The sequence below is a fragment of the Plectropomus leopardus genome, chromosome 15 (genome assembly GCF_008729295.1).
Source record: "Plectropomus leopardus isolate mb chromosome 15, YSFRI_Pleo_2.0, whole genome shotgun sequence".
Taxonomy (NCBI): Eukaryota; Metazoa; Chordata; class Actinopteri; order Perciformes; family Serranidae; genus Plectropomus; species Plectropomus leopardus.
In genome coordinates, this window is record NC_056477.1 from 6086541 (window position 1) to 6112501 (window position 25961).

The 25961-nt window shown below is 39.4% G+C and overlaps 1 protein-coding gene across 6 annotated transcripts in view; it reads right to left on the reverse strand.

The window, feature by feature from the left end:
* The window catches only part of LOC121954858 (mitogen-activated protein kinase kinase kinase kinase 3-like), a 54261-nt gene that overhangs the window by 26076 nt on the left and 2224 nt on the right, over positions 1-25961 (reverse strand). For all 6 annotated transcript variants that reach the window (XM_042502591.1, XM_042502589.1, XM_042502590.1 and 3 more), the window contains exons 2-14: positions 10015-10072; positions 9551-9641; positions 9311-9375; positions 9109-9164; positions 8306-8353; positions 7693-7735; positions 7364-7436; positions 6321-6452; positions 5797-5859; positions 5545-5626; positions 4307-4423; positions 1207-1285; positions 997-1055 (exon numbers count right to left, since the gene is read on the reverse strand). In XM_042502591.1, the coding sequence (XP_042358525.1) occupies positions 997-1055; positions 1207-1285; positions 4307-4423; positions 5545-5626; positions 5797-5859; positions 6321-6452; positions 7364-7436; positions 7693-7735; positions 8306-8353; positions 9109-9164; positions 9311-9375; positions 9551-9641; positions 10015-10072 (966 nt within the window). The remainder of the gene's footprint in view (positions 1-996; positions 1056-1206; positions 1286-4306; positions 4424-5544; positions 5627-5796; positions 5860-6320; positions 6453-7363; positions 7437-7692; positions 7736-8305; positions 8354-9108; positions 9165-9310; positions 9376-9550; positions 9642-10014; positions 10073-25961) is intronic.

Below are 25961 nucleotides of genomic sequence, written 5' to 3' on the forward strand. Positions count from 1 at the left end.
ATCCATCCATCCGTGCAAATCAGGAGGCACTACAGCAAGAAAGCTTAAATTTTGCAGTGCTTCACTCTTCAGTGGTTTTTGTGTTTAAGGCTGTTGTCTGGCTGTCAGTTGGTGTCACCACCATGCCGAGGACAGAAGGAGACGGTTGCTGCTTTATGCAAAGACATCTATATGTCCACTTTCTGCTGCTGTCTGAGTCCAGGTCCAGGTCTGAGTCCTGGTGTCAGGCAGCAGGCGTACTCTCTCTCTGTAACCACGTCGTCCAGCATTTACAGGGGGATCATAAAGCATGCCAGTCCAGGTGGGACACAGTATCCCTCCGGCATGTTCTGGTTCCATCCAAGGGTCTCCTCTGATTTGGACATAACCAGAAGTCCTCCAAGCAACGCACCAGGTGTGACCACTCCAAAAACGCCATAGAAGCGCATCGGGAAAAACAGCTAGAAGCACCCGAGGAGCGGGGCTGCGTGACAGTGTGACTCAGCGCCTTGAGTGGAAAAGTTGAAAATATTTTAACTTGTATGTGCGCCCAAAAACTGCTAGAAAAACGCGGCACACAGCAGCAGGAGAGGAGTGTTCGACAGGCGTGCTGTAGCATGGGGAATCAACGGTTTGCTGACGACGCTTCTCTAGTGACGCTGGATGCATGTAGCTCAACTGGAGCCTTTAAAAAGAGCAGTGGTTCTGCTCTGAGCTCCATCTGGGCATCTTAACCTGTCACCCTGACCCTAAACGAGAGCCCAGACACTCTGACCTCAATCAATGACACTGATCAGCACTCTCCTTAATAAAATGCCTCAAGCCCTAAAACTATCAGAGTGAACCATGTGGATGTGCTTCATTCATTTTGGTTCCACACAGATTGACATAAACGTGGATTGGGGTGCTTCTTGTGCGTAGGTGAGGATAAGACATGCTGATACTGGTGAAGGGACACACATACTGTCACTCCCTTGCACACACTCATACACACATATGACAAAGCGAAAAACTCACCGGTTCATGATGAGGTTCTGTCTCCTTTCTCAAGGGAGGATCAAACTTCACCTGACCAACTGAGAAAGAGCAAGTAAAAGAAAGAGAAAGAGGTAAAAATTACATTGATATTGGAGAATATTGTGTATACAGGGAGTTAGGGAGCTCTGGTGGCTTCTGTTGTCAGACTAAAAATGTATTTGTTCATGTTGACCTTGTGCATGAACTCACAGTTAATCTCCGAAAGCGTCTTTCCCTCCCTGGCGCTCCTGCTGGTGGAACGAATACGATGAGGAACAGAGACAGGAGACTATCGGGGAAGAGAAAGACACACACACACAAAGTCAAAGAGCTGTTGAAAGAATATACACACTGTAGTAGTTTACACAGTCCTTGAGAAGATTACAATAGGCTTAAAAAAAAAATCCTTCTGCTATTTCCTGTGGGTGGGATTCGATGACACAGCAAAACAGCCAGCCGCACTCTGCAACCAGACAACCAAAACATAGCAACACAGTCGACGGAAAACACAAACCTTCCCTGGCAACGACAGCGACGTTTTCCCCTTAAAACTGTCCCTGTAAGACAACATACCCTCTATGCTGGAGGATATTCTTTTAGTATCAGAGTGCCATACAGTACATTGATCACATATGTTTTATTATAGGTGACCCATGTGGCAAACGGCTGACCCTGACAGTCTTGGCATCACAAACTAGCCACAAATCTGCGCTAAATCAGGCTGCGTTTCCATTAAAATGCATTGAGTAAGCTACTGTATGTGATGCTATGTTGATTTTGTTTAGAAGTAACATCGTTCTGTGACCAGTGTGTTTATGTTTATACAGTTCAACTGGTATAATCACAGTATCTGCACACTGACACAGTATTTCCAAACTCCACTTGACGTCATGTCTTCAATATTTAATCTTAATATGTAAACTCCCCTTAAAGAAAAGCTAAAAACACAGCAACCTCAAACCATGCTCGGAAAGCATGAAAAAGACAAACCAATACAGAAAATGCATCCAACAAACCACATCTGTAACTCAGATCCACTGATAGCTTCTTTCTACTCAAAACCACCTCTTACAGGTGCAATAAAGTTCTTCATCTGAACACACAAGTCATGGTTAGTTTCTGTAATGGCAAAGGTAGATGAAGATGGCTTCCATAGCTGACACATCTGAGCACCTGTGTTTATAAACTGCCAAATGAAGAAATGAGATTTTGATCTTTTAATCAGAGCTGAGTAAAACAATCCTCACTGTCTATTTTAAGCTGGTCAGAGTAACAGATGGGCAGCTTTTACTGCATCACTGACATTTCCCTGAAGATCCTTTAACTGAAGTCGAGTTTTTATTTAAAGTGTGAAACCCTTTCTCTCCAGCACAAACCAAAATGTTAATAAAATTTGTTTGGGGTTTTTTTGTTTGTTTTTGATGCATTATGCTAAGGAGTGTGATGATGTCACACTTTGGGAGCCATCTTCATAGATTTAACTGTTTCTTTGTCGGCCGGCGTCCGCCACAGAACTAGAATGAAAAGAACCGATGTTTAGTGAGCTGCTGTGGTTTAGCCAAGATTGCCAATAGTGCTGTCATGGAAGCAGGTGCAGTTTTTTGGGTGGTAAGTGTGAATCACTATAAAATTGTAATATTAGTTACAACCACCTAGAGATTAAAGGAATAGTTTGACTTATGGGAATGTGTTGAGTCGCTTTCTTGTGAGAGTTAGATGAGCAGGTTGAGATCATTCTCATGTGTGTTGGGGGTCAATGAACGCAACGTGGGAAAAACTCCTCGTGAGTTCCTTTCATCCCCAGCAGCAGTTTTTGGAGTTTGACTTGCTGTGTGGATAATTGATCAGTCGATTCGATCACAGCTGATCAGATCAGATTAATGGATGAGAGGAGCAGCTGCCGCTAAGCCGAGGGAATGCAAACTTTTAGACCCAGTGCATTAAGTTTCACTTTCACTGGGTCTGGCACTCTGCTGCTCCACCTGTGCCCAGAGTATGCTCTGTACTCCCACAGTGTAATACAATGAATAACTGAAAAGTATATGTTTTAATAGTGCTACTTGGTCAAGGCCAAAAAATAGAAAATCAATACGTGGCAGCTAATGTTTTAATCGTGGTGTAGGAAACCCTATATCAGGCGTTTGGTTTAGCATAGGAAAAAGGTTAGAAACAGCTAATCTGGAAAACAAAATAAGTTGTTTTTTCACTTTTTGTTTTGAATGGATACATAATGTGATTTAACGTGGTAATAACTGAGCTTTAGAGGTGCTGTGAGGCAGATCTTGTTACCTTTGGACAAAGCTAGTGCCTGTTTTTCCCCCAGACATGAGAGTTGTATTGATCCCCTCATCTAGCTCTTGGCGAGAAAGTGAATAAATGTATTTCCCAAAGTAAATAGGCCAAAAATACATCCATATGAAAGTAAATGAAATGTATTAAAATTGATTATATTCCATAATTTGTTAGGCTAGTAAAACTGTGATTACATAATCATATGATTGTAATTTTATAATTGTAAAAAATGCTTATAAACAGAAAATCACAAGCGTTAAGTACAAGTGCTCGCTGGCATGTTGAATTAATTATGCAACCGCCACGGTAATCCATCACCCGTCTGATAAGCTGCATGCCGATGCCAGTTTCCATGACAGCACCAGTAGACACTGAATTGAATGGAGTTCTATTCATTCAGCTCTGTGGTCCTCCTCCGAGTGAAAAACAACTGACAGTATCGTTTGTGTTAGAATGACATCACTGCAGACACCGCAGCCCAAACCGGTACCTTCCTACGGGCCGCGAAACGGGGTGCACGTCGAGCACCGGGGCTTATGGGTAGGAAATGACCCCTGTACTTAAACTGAGGAGGAGGTAGAGGATGGGGGGTGGAGACAGAAAGATTAAGAAAAAAAGGAAGGGAGAAAGGAGAAGAGAAAGGTAGAGAGAAAGGAGAAGTGCTACAAGGAGGAAGAGAAGAGGAAAGAGGAAGAATAAAAGAAAAGATTAAAGCCAATAAAAGTGAAATGAGAAACAAAGAGGAGAAAAGAGCAAAAAGAAGGAAAGTAAGTAAGGAAAAGAGGGAGAAGGACAAAGAGCAGAAAGATGAGTCACATGTGCCGGGGAAAAGCGTGACTGTGGAGGTTGAATGGTGGTTGATGAAGGAATTTAAGGAACAAATGAGAAAGGAGAAGGGTGCGATTTGAAGGGAAAAGAAGCGAGATCCAGCAAAAAACACAATCACTACTCTGTTGACTCTTCTGCAAGCTTGATGACACTTGTTTTGAAAGCAAAACCTGAGAAGGTCAAAGGTTACCTCTGGCTCAGGGTCATCGTCATCGAAGTCATTGAAGGTGCTGTGGTCGGGGTTGTTGGCTTTGTCCAGCAGCTCTATCGCCAGCGTCCTGCTGAGAGGCTGTGACACAAAAGGGTGCTGGAGGAGGAAAGGGGGGGGGGGGGTTGAGTTAAAATGAATTTTTGTCTGTCTGATTAATACTTAAACAACAAAAAGGCACTCGAGTATTCCAGTGTGACAGATGTTTGGGGATTTCCTTGACAAATAACTAAAATGACAGCTTGTGAGAGCTGACATTCAGTAGATAAACATCTGCTGAATTGCCAATTAATAGATGACTAATCGGTTTAGCAAGAGTGAGAACGTGTATAATGGCTAACACCCTGTGATTAAATAGTGTCACAAGAGGATTTTATAACTGGCTTTTGTTGTTTACATTTTGCAGTGGTGTTGTTCCAGGTTATGTAATTTACAATAAAGTTTTCACCACCAGAAGCATACAACTGGTATTTATGACTAGTTAACTACGAATTTGGTTGCATTTCATATATTATGTTGATCTGCAATTGTCAGAACAAATGTTAATTTAGGTTCCTCTCAGTTCATTTTTGATTTTCAAGGTGTGTTATCAATAGCTGTAGGTCAAAATATCTTATATCTACAATTAGACAGATATACAACCAATCAGAGCAGCAAAACACTTGACAAAGTGCGAAGTGACAGACGCACGTAAACAAACAGCAGTGTGCAGGGATGAGCCGCGACGGTGTAGCATCAGTATGTCACTGAACAAGTGTTGCTGTTTTTGCCATACGAATTTAAAAACAGTACTTCAACAGAAAGTTCCACATCAGCTGCTGTACGCTAGGTTTATGCTTGCACTTGTGTCTCTGGCGCAAGGGTGTGCCTGCCAAAAATGACATCATCATGTCTTTTGCATAAAGTCCGAAGGCTTCTCAGGTTGTCGATTCATATCAAATCAACCCCCTAATAGATAAATGGTTGTGGTCAGCCTGAGGCGGGCCTGGTCGACTGCCTGACCTATTAAAATGTGAGTTTTGGTTCCCTGGGTAATATCATGCACCACTGTAGCAATTAATGCTTGTGTAAAAATCACAAACATATGGAAAAAAACAATAACATAGTAAGCTTCATTGTGGAAATAGTCTCATCTACAGTGAGTATCAATGACAGTTCAGCCAGAATGGGTAACACTACTTGAAGTAATCTGTTTGTTTCAAAGCATTTTTATTGCTCACCTGCAGCAGTTTCTCAGCTGTGGGCCTCTTCTTTGGGTTCTTGGTGAGGGCGAGTTTGACAAAATGGTGGAAGTTATTTGTCCTGTCGTCCAGCAAAGAGAGAGAGGAAAAGACAAGGGAGAAGAAGAGAATGGGTTTAGTTTTTGGTCAGTGTGAAAGCCGTGTTGCATGTTCAGTTAATACCTCTTAATAGCTGAAAATAGTGAAGACAGTGAGGACGACAATGACATCGTGGACAGGGTGTTTTCTTACCACTTGACTTTATCTTTCAACTTAGGAGGCTGGAAATTGCTCTTGGTCATTAAGAAGAGAGCTCTGCAGAGAGAGAGAGAGAGAGAGAGAGAAGGATTTTTTATTTTATTCTTTTTTATTTATGCATCTATTTTTTTTTATCCAATTGCTGTTGATTTTTTTCTTGTATTTATTTATATCATCATTTAATTGTATCAGAGGCTTTGGCAATATTGTTTTACAAACATTCGTGCCAATAAAGCAAATTGAATTAAAAAAAAAAGAGACAGACATTGATTTATGTATTTGCAGGAGAGTACAGACACATAACAGGGAAAGTGCCTAAAAACGTGCTGCTATAATGACAGAATTAAAACACAGGAGCTTCCACTATAGCATCCAGGTCCCTCTATTCTACGGTAATACTTAATACAATTCAACGTTTGCTGAAATACCACTATACATTGTTTAAAAGAAAGCTTGTTACATTTAGAGTAAGAACATTTTTCATCACACTCAACCAGTGATTACACACACTCCTCTACCTCATGGGGTGCAGGTCAAACATGGGTGGCTGTAGCTCAGCCAGCTCTATTGCAGTAATGCCCACAGCCCAGATATCACACAGCTGGTTGTAACCTCCTTTCCGCTCTACTGCTGCTACCTCTGGAGCCATCCTGTGGAGAGATAGAGAGAAAGATGGAGGAGAGACAGAAGGAGGGCATGAAAAACAAGAAAAGAGGGAAATAATGGGAGCAAATATGCAACAGCAGCAGCAATCAGGGAGCCGGCATGACCCTGATGTTAACCTCTATAACTTTACCATAGCTGGGCTTCAGCTGGACACACTGATGAGCTTCTATTCTCAAGTTTGAGAATAGATGCAAAGACATGAAGCAAATAGTTTTTAAAATATATATTTAATAGTGTGCTGTCCAGATTAAAGAAAAAGGGGAAAATGGAGAAAAAAAGAAAAATTCCATGATGTTATTCCTGGTTTGTTCAGGTCTCGTAAAGAGTATGATTCCTGGTGTATTACTGTTGCATAATCCATTATGTCTAATTCACACTATATGAGTTAGCCGTGATTTTCAGGAGCAACCTGTCGTTGACTCAACGCTCCAACTTTCAAGGAGGAGCCCTAATTTTAGCCAAATAACTTACCAGGAATACAGCTTTGTCACTTTGATATTTTCCAAGTGATATCCCCCCCGACCACAGGTTGAGTTAACCAGCGTATCACATGACATACCCATATGACATTTCTTCTAGCGAAAGATATTGTGTGTGTGACTGTGACTCAGTCAGTCATGATGTGGGGAAAACCACAACTTCTTCAAGACTCCCACTTACAAGGCAGCAAGATGTGAAGTGTGATGAAGAATACAGCAATGTGGAGATTTTGAAAGTTGTGTCGTGTCAACTTAGCCTTAGGAAAACTCCTTCATATTTTCTGACGTCACGTTTCCCTCAACTGATCAAAGGTCTTTAGCATGCAGTAGGAAGCTGGATTTTATACTTTTTGTAAGCCTGTTTGCATATCCATGTGCAGCATCAGAGGAGCTGATGAAGAAAAACAACAACTAACCAGTACGGAGTTCCGATGAACGACTTCCTCTTGGCTAAAGTTGCTGTGATCTGGGCCGATACTCCAAAGTCAGCTATGGAGAGAAAAGGGGGGGGAGGGAATACGAGAGAATAAAATAAATAACAGAGGAGAAGGAGTGGCAGAAAGAAGAAAGAATGTAACGGGAAGAAATAAATAAAAAAGGGGGGAGAGAGGGAATTGAAATGATTGTACGAAAGAGGGGAGAGACGGAGGAGACAGAAAGGGAAACCAAGTCAGCAAATGAGGCTATTCAGATTCAGTCTCTTGAAGCAGAAGGAAATTGCAGAAGCTTTGCATGTTCCACTCACCTAGTTTAACATAGCCGTTGTCTGTCAGGAGGATGTTGGCTCCCTGTCAGCAACACAAGATTTCACACATCAGGTCAATTTAAATTAACTTGAGAGGCGCATTCAGCGGTGCAGGTTTGCTGCAAAGTGGTTTGTCATTGATCAACGCAGCCTGCGGCTATGAATCAATAATCGTTTTCCCAGATACAAACACCATCAACTGTTTCTATGCAATAATTTAGTGATCGTTTTTATTTTTAACTATAACTATATGTGATTTTTTTTGTTTGATACACTATCCTTATTTATGATTTTTTTTACAATAATAATTCATTATTAACAGAACTGCCTTTGCAACACTTCTCTTTACATGCATGCTGTTTACAAAATAACAGAAACAGCAGTATGATGGGAAGTCATCTAATACAATAACCCTGCAACACTGTGAAAATTAGAAAAGGTGTTAGTTCCACTGTATTTTGATTTTTGAGGCTCTAGTCCAGGTTGCCATTGCACTGAATTACTTTACACCGAAAAGCATTATTCAAATTGGAAGTTGAAATTAACAGGTGACTTGAAAAGGCCTTTAAGTTTTGCTGACATGCATTTTTAACACAGATTTCTGCAAACTCACCTTTATGTCTCTGTGCATTTTGCCTTTGTTGTGTAGGTAGTATAAACCCTGTAAACAGAATCACAGCAGCTGGTGTTACTGGCTCTTGCAGAAAAAAAGGAAACAGTCATGTGATCAAAATGACAACAGGGCACTGAAAACAGAATGGAACTCAATTTTGAAATATTTGTTAAAGAAGATATTTCGATACTCTCCCCCCTCTTTCCTGCTGGTTTAATGAAAATCAGATGTTTAGGAGATTGGCTCAACTTACAGCTGGCAGCACAAACATCACATCATCTGTGTCTCTGATGGATGACTGGCTCCAGTGTACATTGCTAAAACTTTGCAGTGTTTCCTCTGTAATTTTATACAGCTGTGGTGCTTTTGGGGAATAATCACAGTTTGGTCTTAATATCTGTATACACTTTAAATTTCAGTTTCAGTTTGAATGGATAATATTTAAAAGTTAAACTGCATATATGGAGCACAATTTGACATTTGGACCATGACACATAAAAATCCAATATCTTGGCTCAAGTTAGTTTTCTGAAATCAACTCATAAATGGGTTATTCATGTCCATGTAATTGCACTCAGTGCTTGAACTGCTGAAGTTTCTTTCTCTGTAAAATGATGAAAAGTGTTAGCATGAAGCACAAAGCCAATGAACAGATGAAATCATTTTGGGTCTTTGCTTGCATCATTTTATGGAGAAAGAAACTAAAGCAGTTCAAGCTGTGCATAAGTTCAATGTCCAAAACATGCCTCTTTATTTATTCAAAAATATAACTACACTGACAATAAATATGCTGCATACGCTACCTGCAGGGTCTCCCGTGACATGTAGGCTATCTGTGACTCTGACAAAGGCCCAGTTACTGCAGGAGAGAAACAAGGAGGACAAAGAGAGAGAGAGAACAAAAGAGAGATGGATGGATATCACAGAGTGAGAAAAGGTGAAAAACAAACTGCATGGTTAACATCAAAATGTGTGTATGTGTGTTTGGGTGCAGGTTGTTCTTACCGTGATAGATATCCTGCAGAGAACCTCCTCCACAGTACTCCATACTGATCCATAACTTGTCTCTCCTGCACGCACACAGAGAGCACACAGTGTCAGTGCAGCTCCACATTTACGCAGAAGTGCTTTCCCTTCACACACCAGTTCATCTCTCTTTTCTCTCTCTGACAAACAAGGGCGCATGCATGGAACAGACTAATGCTGTCCCATCATGCACATCACTCATTTGACACACAAACTTACCGGAGATAACTGCCAAAATAGGCTACGATGTTGGAGTGTTTACAGTCCTTCATCATTATGATCTCCTGCTGGACGACAGCAAAGTCCTCACCTGAAAGAGAACACGAGCACGCGTACAGACACACACATTATTATTATCTAAATCTGGTCTCTTAATGCGTGACATGGTTATATGGCTATCATTATTTCAACACTTCCTGCAAATTCTGATTTTCTTTTTATGCTTTTGTTTCTTAAATGGAGGAGCAGAAGAAGGAAACCAGCACTTGAGTGTGGAAAAAAAAAGTTTGTGAAAAGAAGTCTGATGAAGAAAAAGAGCAAAAGAAAAAGGAAGGCGATTTGACAGCAGAGAAAAAAGAGAAGAAATGAGCGTGATTGAGAGAAAGGCTGATATGGAGATAGAGCGGAAGATATGGCAGGAAAAAGGGAGATAAAGGAGTAAAAAGAAAGATGAGATAACTCACCCGGTTCCAGTTTGATGACTTTGATAGCAGCCAGCTCTCCTGTGTTTACATTACGAGCCTAAAGGAGGGAAAACAGAAAAGGGAGTTATTGACTAACAGAAACCAGGTTTACGTGATGTTTAGGAAATCAGAAAATGAGGCAAAAAAGGTGAACCTGGCTCAACCTTTGCAACAACGAAATGCAACGTCATCCAGCAATGCACTGTGTAGATTAATCAGATAACATGAACAGTGGATCTCTGCTAACGGCTGTCATGGAGGATAAAGTCATTGCAGCTGTGATAAATCTCCAGAGTTGTAAAATCCTTTGCACCTGGTGGTATAAACTAGTTTTAAGCAGTGCTGTGGATGAAGTACCTAAAAGCCACACTTGAGTAAAAGTACAGATAGTAGATAATGACTTTAGCAGAAGTTGAAGTCGCCTATCAGAATATTACTTAAGTAAAAGTTCAGATATTAATTTTACTTAAGTACCAAAACTAATTTTATGATATTAAATGTAATTAAGTATTGAAAGTAAAACTACAAGTTAATGCTGTTAAAAATCAATCGGTCACAATTCTGAGAATTATGATATTTATATCTTTATAATATGTTTACCACTTAAAAACAAAGCTTATATTACACTTGAAGAAAACTTTTTTTTTTACAACTTAATGGATTTAAAGAACAAAACCCAGTTTTTCCTTTCCTCCCATTGTCTCATTCATCTGTCCCTCCTTCCCTCCTTCTCTCCTTCTTCTTCCCTTCCTTCCCTCTTTTGTAGTCAGTGACTAAGATGCTTCGAGGAAATATACTGGAATAAAAATAAACATTTTATCTAGGAAGTGCATTGAAGTAAAAGTGAAATTTAACAGAAATCTAAAAACTCAAGTACAGTAGAGATACTGCCAAAAAATACTTAAGTACTGTAACAAAGTATAAGCACGTTGTTACATTACAACACTGGTTTTAGGTGGCAGCATTTAAACCTTCAAACTCATGGATCATGATTGAAACGGGCCTGCCTGGATCATATTTCGTCCTCTCATCAATGCAGACCCTTATGGATGAGGAGACGTGTGCGTCAGAGAAACTGCAGGTACGATGGAACAAATACATTTTTCCATCATCTGTTACTGTCTTTGTCATAATAGTAAGGCTGTATCACAGATGCATAAATGTATTATTTACTTATTTGTTTAGAGAATGTCAAATATGTATTTCATTTATTATAATGTCCAATGTTTTTTCTTTTTAATGTAACCTGTCTTTCACTGCCCTGATATTTATGTGTTGCTATATCAACAGCAGTTATTGGTTGATGTATACCTGCAAGTTGTGTCTAAAATAAATAAAAACAGAATGGCTGAATCCCCTTTAGAACCTTTCTACAATTATGTTATTGACTACCGCATTTCAGATGCTTTTAAATGTACTATTTACGTATCAAACAATATTTGTTTTCCTTAACTATGGATATCATGTTCCTGATGCAACCAGAGAGAACACTCATTTTTCAATATGTTGTACGCAGCCAGTTTAAAGCAGGTTTAAAATACCAGAATTCATCCATAGCGCCATCGCCACTCATTCAAAACACACGCTCAGATAAGGCGGGGTCACGGAGGAATGTGTGGACCTCAACAGGAAATCGAGACGGTTTTTTTTTTTCTGTATTCCTGAAAAGCTGACATTTGTCGAAAAAAGCGGAGGTTCTTCTGCAGGATACTGAGGCTGATTTTCTATAAATAGTAAGCGATGTTTACATTTAGCAGCAGTGCTGGCGCAGCAGGAGGGGAATTCTATATGAAATACACATGAATAAAAGATGGCCTTTCAGAGGGGGACATGAATTGCTTCTCTCAGGCCAAGAATGTGCGAGTTTGACTGTGTGTGTGTGTGTGTGTGTGTGTGTGTGTGTGTGTGTGTGTGACATTGTGGAAGTATGTGGGCAAGAATGAGAGCGTGTGTGTGTGAGCAAGAGAGAGAGAGAGACTTTTTAAGTGGACCGATAAGATTTTAAGCATCAGAGACAAAACAAAAGCTTTAATACCATGAACTTCCTGGAAATAATTCCTCTTAACACTTCTCGTGTTAACACTCGTCTCAATGCAGAACACGACAGAAACAGAAACACCCCCATCTACCCCCATCTACCCTGATCCTGGCTGCAGCCGCACCTACATATTTATCCAACATTAGGGAGAATAACATGACATTTTACATTCCAGTCTGATCACTTTATTGGGAGGCTGTCAAACTTTGCAAGGACAACTTTTTGTTTTTCATGAATGTCCATAAAGCCTCTTGCATTGCAGTTATTTTTATGTCAATACAGTTACAGCTGATTGATAACAAAATCCTCAGTGGACGGACAAACGCTGGTGTTACTTTAATAAGGTCCACCAAAGCCTTTCTTTTCCCAGCTGAAATAGGGCAGTTGTTGTTGTTCAGCACCTGTATTTGTCCTCTGTGACAGGTGGTCTTTGTGGTATTTGTCCTGCTCCTTCTCCACTGTGATTGGACGGCCAGTGAATGTGACAAGCTCAGCATTTTACTGGAAGTTAAATATCTGTCATCTCTCACTTTTAATCGGACAACGGATTATTGATCACAGAGGACATTCATAGTCGGATTTATCGTTTATTATACTTTTTATTTTCTATTTTTAAGTTTCCAAAAAGTCACCCCAGTTCGAGGCTGGATAAGGTAGAGTAGACTCAGATTTATTAAAATAAATATAAACTTGTTTAAAACTGTACAATTTAACAGATTGTAATAAAAATAATGGTTTCCAACGATATATTAAAAAAAAAACTGAGGAAAAGGATGTGTCTGAACACACTTTATTACTGTTGCACTGTGTTCACAGCCCTGTCCACATCAAAGCATTTAAAAAAAAATTATCCACGATGCAACACAAAGAAGAGGAGACAAAAGATGGCTACAAGATAAGATTGTCTGTCATTTGCTAATTGTGAAGTTTATCCTTACACGCATTTTCAGTAAACTCTCAATTGTCTTATATGAAATACAGCAAGAATGCCACAGAAATACTTAAACATTAAAAGTGTTGTACATTAAAAGGACAAACTTTAGCTCTCATTGAAGGACAGCTTGCAGCGCTGTCCCTAAAGTCTCTTAGTGTCAACATGAGAAGTTATGACAAATTCCTTTGACGTTTTCTGATACAGTGATGTATTATGTGCAGACTGTCCTGCTTAGTCAGCATGAGCAGTGATAGCCACCATGGCTTGAGGGAAAAAGAAAAAATGGCACCAACAGAAACTTAAATCACACCAATAAGGCGTTGGATTACCGCCCATGCCGCAGAAACACAATAGCAATGAGAAGACAAAATAAAACAAAGAACTCAAGGATAACCATGAGAAAAACTACACTATCTAACTATCTAACTACACTGTTGAAGAAAAAAACAGACCTTTGGTTTTGTCTGACAGGAAGGAAAAAGACTGTCTCAAGAGGAAGATCAAGTGAAGAGTAGAGGCAAAGGAGGAATGACAAGAGGCCGACCAACACCAAAACAAAGCTGTGGCGGGAGGGAGGGGATACAAAGAGACGCAAAGACAGAAGCCGAGTGGAGAGCAGAGACAGAGTGTCTTCAGTCAGGAGACAAACCAGAGATGACTCATAGCGCTCAGTGTCACAGTCCGCGGCAACAACACACAGCCTGACTCGACTCGATGGGCTGCTGTGACTCAAACAAGCCGTCTGGAGAAACCGAGGGGTTGCAGGTTTGATCATGCCGTACTTGTGTGTGTTAATCAGAAAAATCACAAACTGTCACGCTTCATCAAACTCAACTTTCAGTGCAAAACCTAAAATGCACCAGTCAAACAAATTCTGTGTAATGTTGAAAATGCCACAACACAGCAGTACACGCCATGATTCTGACATTTCACAAAAATCCATTCAGTGATGGAGCAATGACTGAACGAACACTGATTGTACTAAATTAGCAAACAAAAGAAACGACTGAATAGAAGGCTGTTTCTTATTAGTTCCATTTAATGTTTGGAAAAGCAAAAGGCAAAGTTTATTTGCTCATTTTAATTTACTCTGGGGGGAAAACTGCAAATCTAACAGCTCAACTGTCACATAAATGTATGACTGATGATGACCATCAGTGCATGAATGCAGCCTGACTGCGACACGCTGAGGCTCAGGTGACTGGGCGTGATGGTGACACGGGCAACAGGGAAAGTGATTAAGCACACCCATGTCGAGAATAGAGTTCAGTATACTTACTTTTTTTTTTTTTTTTTTACATTTTTATGCCCTCGAAAACACATGGATTGATGACAATGAACAACGAAAGAAGAAATAGCCAAAAATTTGCAAAAAAAATTAGTGAAAAGTACAAGAAAATTACCTGAAAATTTGTTTAAAAAAAGCCTAAAAATTGTAATAATCAAAAGCTTTTTAAAAATGGTTTTCTTAATCTACTATTTTCTTGTAATTTGTGGTACATTTCTTACCAAGTTGCTAATTGCTTTTTTCTCCCGTGTTTTTGAAAGGAATCACATCAAGCTGCTTAGTGTTCACAGGTTTAAACACGTGTGAAAGGCATCTGAAAGCAGCACAAGAAAGTTCCCAAATATTCAAACAAACATTTTAACAGGGTATATTATAATATATATATAGGGTATATATATATATATATATATATATATATATATATATATATATATATATATATATATATTATATTTAAACAAGCAACTGTCACATCTGAGGAGAAATAAAGAGGAGTGTCAAACAGTTAGAGCCAACTTATGGCCGTATTTTTTCTTTTTATCAATATCAACATATTTTTTGGTCTGATACACAGCCCTACTTGGGAAACTTTGCCTGATGAGAATGAATTAAAAAAAAAAGGGGAACAACAATTTAAGCAATGTCCATTTTCCCTTCAAGCAAAGGCAGGACTCTTGGAGCAGGGAGTTGTTTCCATGTGTTGAACTGCCAGATCAGCAGAGGCTTGATGTGGACTTCTACTACTGTAACACAGTAATGGAGAGACTTAGCTCATATATCCATCATTAACACCTCTATTAGGCCGCCTCTGTGTGTGTGTGTGTGTGTGTGTGTGTGTGTGTGTCATATACTCGGCATATGGCAGGCTCAGTGGAGGATCAGTGTGGCATTTCACTCTCTCCTCTCTCTGACCATGAAAAACAAACAAGAACAGCCTAAGCAATAGCAGCTCACCATGTTAATCATCCCACCCAGCTGGAGCCGTAACCCTGCGACTACTGTAAGAACACAAGGGCGCACCATTTCGTTTTGTTCTACGGTTGCTTGCTTTATTCAATTTTTCGTACTAAGCTGTACTGAACTAGTGTTCATTCACTGCGGCTCTGACAGAAAAGCTTGTATCATTTACAGTTAATCTTGTGTGACAGCCGTATAGTGAGGCTGACTCCTGGCGGGCGACGGATTTGATAAGGTCGGAGGTCATCTCAGGGCAGTGGTCTTTGTAGCAGAGATAAGTCATCTCAGGTCACAAGTTCTTGTCCATGGATTCACACACTAACCCTCATCTTAACCGCTTGCTGGCTCATGATGGGAATCGCCCGGACTTAGATTTTTTATTTTTTACTTTGGATTATTCAGAGTAAATTGACTCATATTTTCAGTCTTTGTTGTGCTACCCCAACATGCAACTTTTCACCAATCATATCCTCTGTTATATACAACTTTAGATATTTTATTCTGTTAACAACACGGGATAAAAGCTGGTTACGCTAATTTCAAACGTCATGTACAGGCCACAGGAAAGGAGTGAGGATAAAATCAAAAATAGCTATTGAGAGCTAAATGATTTAAGATTTAAACAACATTTTTATTGTAAAATTTTCAAATATATATTCATTTTTCAACGAATCATATGGTGGGCTTGTTCAGAACACCCATGGGCTTAAATGGGATATTGTGCACACATTAAGCCTCTGCCAGACTTTTGACAATATTTGACATATAAAGCAATCAAAACATTAGAAATTGCTATAAATCAATTATTGAATCTTCAAATGAGATAAGACTTTAATTTTAACTAAATTATTATCACCTCAAATGGTGCAGCATATACTAAAAATTATTGAAAAGCCGATTTGGTGCGCTTGTTAGGTTGCTACAGAAATCAATAAGACCGCCCTTCAATAACCTATAAAACTTGCTGGGGACAAATACAACAAACACAAAAAGAAAAGAAATAAAGAAGTACAGAAAATTTGGGAAGCTCATTAGTGTCTCACCTCCTCTCCTGTCTTGGTGTCATATATCATGTAGGACAACTTGTAATACTGCTGAACTTTCCGTTGTGATTACAATCTCACGCTCACTTACCATCTCATCATCACTCGGTCTCTTGACATTTTCCAATTCCTATTTCAACAGACAAGCTCACAAACTGTTTTTTTCGCCTAACGATGGCCCGGGGGGTTCACACTCACACACATCGCTTAGGAGCAGCCACCGAGCAGCTCCACCACAGTGAGTGGGGGTGTTACGGCCTGGGGCAATGACTGCTGCGGTAGTTGTTAATTCACTTCCTTTAACAAGATTTTTCCAAGAGATTTGATGTTTCAAACCGGTGACCTTCCAATCACAGCCATGCTTTTCTGACCTTTAAAATAACTATATACACAACACAATGAGCACACTGCACAGGCGTGTTTTTTCAAAGCAAAGACAGCTTATCTCAGTTTTTTTCAACACTGTCATCTGATCATTCCCTCCTGAGGGCTCAGTACATTGATGGCTATCACCTCAAAGAGCATGATGCTTTTCATTAAAAACAATAAAATGCAACCCAATTTTATTGTTTTGTTTTTCTTTTTTACTCTTAATACCACAGCAGACATACCTGTAAGTTGTGAATTGTGTGGCTGTATTTCTGTGTATGGATTTAGGGATATACAAGTTTATGTGTTTATTTGTGGATGTATCTTCGGTGATGTTTTTGTGGTATTAATGGGGGTATTTTGCATGCAGATTTACTGATGTATTTCTATTTCTATTTAAATATTCTTTTTCCTGCAAAAAAAACAAAACTCCTGTGGACAGGTGCTGGAAATAAGCATTTTGCTACAAACACTAAACACAGGATATCTGGTTCTTGTCCACAAATGAACATCTCTAATGCTACTGTGATGTTCATATTAAATAAACTTTGACTATAACTATAAAAAATAGCAAAAATTTAACTTAAAGTGTGGTATTTTTGGAAAAATGGTAAGGACATAACTCTGCATCTTGTTTTTCCCAGAAACAGCTACACAGCTCAACCAACACATGACCCCAGAAGGGGGAACAGGTGAGGCAAAAATGCAGTTAACTGGTTTTAATTAGGACACCTGTCTTTCAACAAAATAACCACTCGCTCATAAATACGTGAGCGCACACACACAACCTCTCAGGGCCACTAAAGTAAAGTCACTTTTCCTTTAAGAATTCAAAGCTTTCTTTTATACACTGCAAAATCATCAATCCAGAGGAGTCATTTCATCTGCGTTTTGTATTGAAATCCTTCTTTCTTAAAGCAAGTGATGGGCTCAGTCAATAGCAACACAGTAGCATTTGTTTCCAGTACAACTCAGCTAGGCTCACAGGAAATAACTGATTTGGAGCTTCACTACAAACTACTGCAATCAATGCCAGAGGCACAAAAATCACTGCGCTACCGGAGTCTGGTTTGAAACAAATTGAACTCGTCACCCTACTCTTTCAACATATGTCACATAATCTGAGAACATCACTGAAGCGAGGTTGAGGTTGGTGATTCAAAACTAAGAAATCTGAAGTTCTGCCAAAGTTACATGTTGGTTGAGATGAATGTGACTAATTCTCCCTCTGTGCCAACAGCATCCACATTTGGTGTCGGCCTGTGAAGTCGCATACCACACACTTCACACAGTCCTGCTACGCCGACCCACCCAAACAGCGTGTGTGTATGAATGCATATAAAGAAAGTGTGTATGTAGTTGCATTTTAGAGGAGTCAGAGAAAAAGCTGGAAAAGGCCGCACAACACACAAAAATATTCCTAACGCCACTGATTGTTTGGGTAAATGTTTCCTAAAAAGCATTCAGCTGGTTGTAAATAATTAGTTAGTCAGAGCCAGGTTTGAGCACTGTCAAGTCCATCACTGAGCTGATCTCAAAATAGGAATTGGCACTTGGGCCAGCATGGTGCCAAGATTTTCTAAACCAGTTCGGCAGCAGCAGAGTTATATCCTGGCAGAGGTATGAACACCAAGGTGCCTTAAAACAAGCCTCAAAGAGATAATCATTATCCAAGTAGATTTATTTAAAGAGCAATATTACTTTTTTCTTTAATTCAGTGTCAGGCAACAAAGTTAGTCCTAATCCAAAAAGCTATATATGCATTTTTGCAGTTTTATACATTATAATGTAGCCTGGTTACAGAGGGATCCATTACATTACATTAATCCATTACATTTAACGACCCTGATGACTGAGAGTAGCAGCTGCTCTAATTCAGAAGAGTAAAACCTGCTGAGCGGAGTGTTTCCAGTTCAAATGCAGCACCATAGAGCTGTAAATATGTGTGTTTTCGGGGGAAGGCCCACAGATGTCTTCACCTGTCAAACCATTATCTGTTTTGTGTTGACTCACCCTGCAGAGAAGTGTCATACCATTCACTGCCTGCACTGAAAACATCTTACGAACCCACAGTTTATCCTTGCAGGCATTTTGTTAATCACTTAGTATTTAATAAAAGGAGCTACTTTATTAACATGGATAAACTGTACTCTAAACAGCTGGTTTTGCCCTGGCTCAGGATACAGTGAACCACATCGGCCGGGCCATTTGTTTAGATATTAAATGAATTACGTGCTTTGAGCAGGAGATCGTCATGTCACTTCTGACAGTCTATGAAGAAGAATGGTAATAAAATATTTAACTTCGGGCCGTGAATACATCTGTAAGACATAATAGTTTTCCTAAAAATAATGGTGGAGTTTTTAATATTTAATCACTCTAATTAGAGTCAGTCCACACTTAACTTCACTACCTGATTGAGGACAATGTGATTTCCTTGATTCTGGGCCTTTAAAGATATACTATGCAGGATTTTTATGAAAAGTAGACAGTACAGACACATACGGAAGTAATCCCTCGTAATCAATACTGATGACCCACTAGAAGTTTCTAGCGGTCTTTTTTTCTGTATATTCTGCCCTCTAACTGCATTTTTTTCATTTTCTTCTGATTTTCTGTGCTTGAGATGTTTATGGGCACATACCCCCACAGCGCCTAGGTGAGGTTCGGGCTAGTAGCAACCAGGTGGCAGACCATAAACAGTGGTCATCCAAGAGACAAAGCACCAAAAAACGCAAATAAAGCAAGGTGAGGTCAAATGAGAATGAATCTGGGGTTGGCTGTTTTTTACTTCTGCAGGATATTTTACAAACAATAACTGTGCACCACTTACATGCAAAGATTCAAACAAGAAAACCAGTTTCTTTGTTTTCGTATCTCCAATCAAAATCCAATCAAGTTTACTTCCTGTAAAACTAAATATAGCGTGTACCAATCCATTTTAATAAATGATATCATGATGTGATCCACTCAACAATCAATCTGCAACTTTTAGCCACACAGCCCTAACATTAGGTAAGATAGCTAGGAAAAGCATGCTACACGTTTTTGTGGGCCTGTGAGCGCAGGCGAACTCTTCATGAGTTCGTTTTTGTATCCGGGGATGGATAATTGATCAGTTGATTCCATCAAAGCTGATCAGATCAGTTTGATGGATGAGATAAGGTGCTGCTGCAGAGGTCAGGGAATGCAAACTTTTAGACCCAGCGCAATTAAGCATTAAATTAAAGGATTTTTGAAGCTCAGCATTACCATGTTGTATTGACCGGCTGACATCAAAATGTATTTTAGCCACTTTAAAAAACGCCTACATAAAAAAATACGATATCCATCTACGTGGATGCTGTATTGAGAGCTGCTATCAGCACTTTCCGACCCAAACAGCTGACCGGCGGCGGATGAGCAATGTAGTGCTGAAGGAAAAGGTCGTGTGACGGCGAGGTTAGGTCGTGAAAATACTCTAAATGTAGCGTCCACTTGGACTGATATTGATTTTTTTTGGTTGGCCACTTTGGAAGTAGCTAAAATGCATTGCGATATCAACCCCTGTGGTGTACGCGCCCCGTGTTTCTACAAATCATGAGCTTCGCCAACCATCAGCTACTGCATGTATTAGATTAAAAACCCCAAACTATCCCTTTAGTTTCACTTTCCCTGTGTCTGGTATTCTGTGGCTCTGTCTGTGCCCAGAGTATGCTCTGTGCTCTGGGAGTGTAATGCAAAAAATAACTGAACAGCCTATAATAGCTCTTCATGATGGTTCAGCTCCAAAAATAGAAAATCAATACGTGGCTGCAGATGTTCTAATCATAACAGGCCGCCACGAATAAATGACTGTGTGGGGAACTCTGCACTGAAGCTACATACTCTCAAAAAGCTGTTTCATCTTGTGGCATTAACACAGAGAGCAAACTTAATATCAGGCTGCCTGAATATTAAATGACTTCAGAGGGCTATTTTTACTGGTACATCTGGTTTTGTCTCTTACCGCTACACCGTGTCATTAACTGCTGTGTAACTGTGCAAGTTATCAATATGTGACTGCACCAGTGGCACAGAGACAAATTCCTGCACAGTGCGTTAATTATACTTGGCAAACAGAAACCAGACTGCCAGGATGGGGACTTAAATTTCCGATCTGAGACCAAAGAGGGTTTCAGGAACCTCGCTTGGCTTCAGCACTATTGTAAATGCAGGCTGTATATCCACCTCAGCGAGCAAACAACTGGAGGAACAGTTGACAAAAACAGGATGGTTCTGGGCCAGCAGCTTTTAATTGTGACTCTACGGCCATCTGTGCATGTGTGTCTGTGCATGTGACGATACAATCATCTGGTTTTGTGTGTGTGTTGTGCTGCAGGCTGCTGGACTAGCGTGAAACAATAGGACACGAACACACACACATACGGAGGAAGTGAAGATTCCTGCATTCCTGGACCACGGCTGCCCAGCTGTGCCACACACACACACACACACACAGAGCTCTGGCCAGAGGAAATCGTTAGTCACCACATTAATCACTGTAAGGTACATCAGTTTCATACTAAATACATTGGAAGTGTAAATGTGTACACACCCTTTGAAACCTGTCAAACCTGAGCTAATTGGCTGGATTTCTTTTAAAAACATCAGAATAAAGCAATGAGCCATAGAAAAAAGAGATGACCCAATAATAAATTTTAGTAAATTATTAAAAAAAAAAGTACAAGAAAAAAAAGGCTACCTGAAACTTGATCTAAAAAAAAAAAAAATAAAAAATATATTATATATATACATTATATATCATATAAATAAGAATAAAATAAATAAATAAATAATCAATTTAATTAAATATCAAAACAAAGTAAAAAAGAGAGATAAATGACCTGGAAAATGTGCTTTAAAATTAGGATAATTCTGTAACATAATTTAATGTATGTAATCATGATAACTGTGGATACATTTTTTGTCACTAAACATTATCCCCTAGCTTTTTAAAAATATTTTTAAATCTAATTTCATACAATTTGCCAAAAACTTATCACCGCGTTGCTCATTGCCTTTTTGTGTTTTTTAATAAATTGTACCAATTTCCTTTTCAGAAGTTTTAATAGTTGTAAAGGCGTCTGACAGCAGCACAAGAAAACTCACGTCTTGCTTTCAAAGGGTTAATAGTTCATGGACTGGTGACTTGAGCCTTCATCCTTTTCTGAAATCAATAAGATTTCAGTGAATTTCAGGGGGATTTGAACAGGAAATTCTCCCTTAAATAAAGCCAAATGTACTGTTTTATCATGTTATTTTTATCTACACTGATAAATGCCTGAAAAAAAGGGAGCAGGCATAAATAAAGACTGGTAGCATTGTTTGCTCCTTACGTGTGAGTCCAAAAATACCCATGGCATGTTTCTAGAGAACACACTGCTACTGAAATTGATTTGTCATCAACTGAACTCTGTTCCCGCTGAAGGCCGTCGCCTGCATCCACTTCCTCAATCCGGAGCCACAGTCACCTTGAGAGAGCGAGCCAGTCTTCCTATTCAAACATAAGTTGCGTCAGATCCTGTGTATTGGTAAATAGTGAGCCATGTCTTTTGAAGCAAAGAGAGCGCGGGCAGCTGTTACAGCACGAGCAGGTTTCCACGTCTACAAGCTCTTTTGAATGACAAAGTGGGGCCGCGAAAGAGGAGCGTTGTCTTGTCTCCACTCTGCTCACATGAAGCAACAAATCAATACGAATCTTTAACGTCGGTGAGCGAGCGGGCCTTTTATAGAAAGCTCATCAACGTCGGACATTTCTCTTCTCCGGTTTATTTGGTCTTGTTTGGTTGTAGGAATCACACACAGGTCAGTTGGTATATATAAGCATGTGTGGATGTTTAAATGATTCCTCTGGCATTACAAAAAAAGTTTTCAAGTTTTCTTTTTTTGCCCCTGATCCAAATCATTAGATATTGATTATCTGCTGATACCGAGTCCCGATCTGATATTTTTATTTACCTAAATAATACAGCTGCACAATGTACACTTTGAGTAATTTAAAGTAGTTAAAGTCAATCCAGTGTGTATGCTTGGCAGTTTAATAGCTGTGTTTAATAGCTAAACCGAGTAAAAATAGTTTTATATGGCTCTTATCTCAAATCCACTTGGTGCAGCGTTTTTTTTTTAATAAATAATCAAGTAAACAAACTAAAATGTTTTTAAAATTGCTCTCAAATCCACTTAGTGCAGCATTGTAATTTAAAGTACAGAACACTATAAAGGAGACATATAATCCAAATTTCACTTCAAAGTATTGTTATTGTTTAAATTTAACATTTCCAGTCAAAAAATTTAGTAAAACAGCGAAAATGTCGATTCTACTTAAAGTGGTGTAGCAGCTTAAGTTGAGCATGAAAAAAATCATTTTCTTCTCACTGGAGCAGCAGCTTTTAAATAAAACCTAAATATCTGTCGCAAATCGTGCTCTCTGTTTACGACAACGTGCGTGTGTGATGGCGAATGTAAACACAGAATCAGTTGGGGCGAGTGCTTAAAATAGCTGATCCTAATCAATTAAAAAACAAAAACATTACATTAAAAAAACATTTAAAGTTTAAACGACTTGCCTTCGACTGGCATTACAAGCCACAAACAAACGTGAGAAGCCGCCTGATGCAGATTTAAAAATTGGACATCACTCAGTGCTGTCACCTCCACAACGAAGGGAGCAGGGCGGCTTTCCTCCAACACTGACACACAGCTAATGATTTGTGTTAAAGAATGGTGAATCACACGTCAGTGTGTCTAGTTGGTATTATTTACAGTGGACTGTACGATGAGAAGTCAAACGGGTATTGTGAAGTATTTCAGGAATCACCCCGAGTGTCTGAGTACAATACAATACAGTGTAAACATATATACGCAAGCTTTAATGTTTTACGGACAGCCTCAGGGGCGTCTGAGACGTCAGCCCGGCCTCACCCTGCCTTAAGGAGCACCTGAAGAGTTTCATTAGTCTGAGCTTAAATGGTAAGTTTTGTTGCTACTGAATGATCTAAAGCTCTTGAGGTTTTTTTACTTCCAGGTGAGGATAAAGTCAAGAAAAAACTGAACCTGTGGCATGAATTTTGTCATGAATCTTCTCGTGATCTTGTGGTTACGAAGCCAGTTTCACTATCTGCCAAATCCTCCCCCTTCACCTTCTAACTAACGCAGACAAAGCAGCCGCAAACAGAGAAAACAAGCTAGCTGGAGTTCACACTTTGTTTCCTGCTCAAACATTCCTATCCGAGCCACAGATTTCCACACAGCAGGAGAACCAAATATAGGCATCACTGAGGTTTACCGAGTGCCCCCGTGCTTAGGAGGACATCCTTTAATCCAGAGGTTTCAGGTTTGAGCCCCCGAGTGTCCACCAACAAAACCCCTATTGACACTACGAACCGGAGCATCGGCTACATAATAACTGTATTCTCCACAGCACAGATACTCCATTTGCTTTGCTGAGGGGCCACTTTTGCAAAATGACAGGAGGCCAGGGGCCAAATGCAGCGGCCCCGTACATGTTTCTAGGATTTTAGGACATCTCTCTGCTTTTGAGACATTTCTAGAATTTCAGGATGTTCATTGGATTTTGGATTTTTTTCAGATTTTAGGATGTTTCTGACATTTTTGACATTTTTAGGCTTTTAGGAAGTTTTCGGATCGGATTTTAGGATGTTACAAGAATTTTAGCACATTTCTAGGATTTTAGGACAAGTACTTCAGGACATTTCTAGGATTTTAGGACAAGTACTTAAGGACGTTTCTATGATTTTGGGATGTTTCCTGGATCGGATTTTAGGACATTTCAAGGATTTAAGGATATTTCTAGGATTTTAGGACAGGTACTTCAGGACGTTTCTATGATTTTGGACATTTCTAGGATTTTATGACAAGCACTTTAGGACATTTCTAGGATTTTAGGACAGGTACTTCAGGACGTTTTTATAATTTTGGACATTTCTAGGATTTTAGGACAAGTACTTTAGGACATTTCTAGGATTTTAGGACAAGTACTTAAGGACATTTCTAGGATTTTAGGACAAGTACTTTAGGATGTTTCCAGGATTTTAGGATGTTTCTTGGATTTTAGGATGTTTCTTGGATTTTAGGATATTTCCCGAATTTAGGACATCTCTTGGATTTTCTGATTTCTCATATTAGATTTTAGAACATTTCTAGGATTTTTAGAACGTTACTAGAATTTTAGGACTTTTTTTTAGGATTTTAGAATTTTACCAGGATTTTTGGGCAGTTGGGGCCTTGGCCTGGGCATGCAGGGGATCCTCCACTGCCACTTTTTTGATAAACAAGCTCCATTTTACTGCTTTTTAATGCACTGCAGGCCACAAGTTGAGTATCACTGTACTAGAGCATCAACTAAAAAATAAATGTATTGTCAACAGTATGTCAGCTTTATGAATGCAACAACTGTCTGCAAAACTGAATAAAATCCTGTCACAATGAGGTCATTTATATGAAAGGTGTTTGCGCCTTTCAGTTTGAACATTAGTGCACTTTAATTAGCTGTACACTGTTTGTGACAGGTCTAGCAGGCGAGTGAGTGCTGATCTGCTGCAGAGATCCTGTCAGACATGTGTCTGCAACAAGGCCAGATACCGAACCGAAATTAGAAACAAACAAGATTAGCTCGTTTGTTTGGAAAATCTGGAAGAAATAAGCACAGGTAGCTGGGTTTTTGGATGTTGGAATTTGTGGCATGTAGCTATACTAAAAAAAAAAAGACTGGGGATTCTTGTCTCTCATCTTTAGCATATATTCATATTCCCGTCATTACCACAAAGAGCCTAGAGGTTAACCAAACATCATAGTCCTATTACAGCGTTTAATGAATCTCCAGTCTGCCAAAGGCCTCTCCCCCACACAGCACTGAAACTAAATACCTCAACTGAGTGACTGCTACACAAACAACTACAGAGCAAAGAGATTTTAACTTGCACAACCTGACTGATAACGTCTCCAAACCCATCAGGAATGAAGCATCAATGAGGTCTAATTACTTATGGCTTTGCAATGCAGCAATATTGTCAGGGCACGATAACGGACTAAATATCAGGGTTTCACAGTATGATGATATCTGGTTTTTAAAATTCAAAATTATTATTTTTAGTTACAATGACCATTAAAGGAATGAAAACAGAGGGGTTATGGTGTTTAAGAAACATTTTAGTACTATAATTGAAAATTGAAAAATTCAAACTATTTTTTGGAAGCACTTGTTAAAAGTCTCTCTGTTGAAAATAACTAAAATTTAGGTGAAATTGTCTGTCAAGAGCTTTAACCCTTTGAAACCTG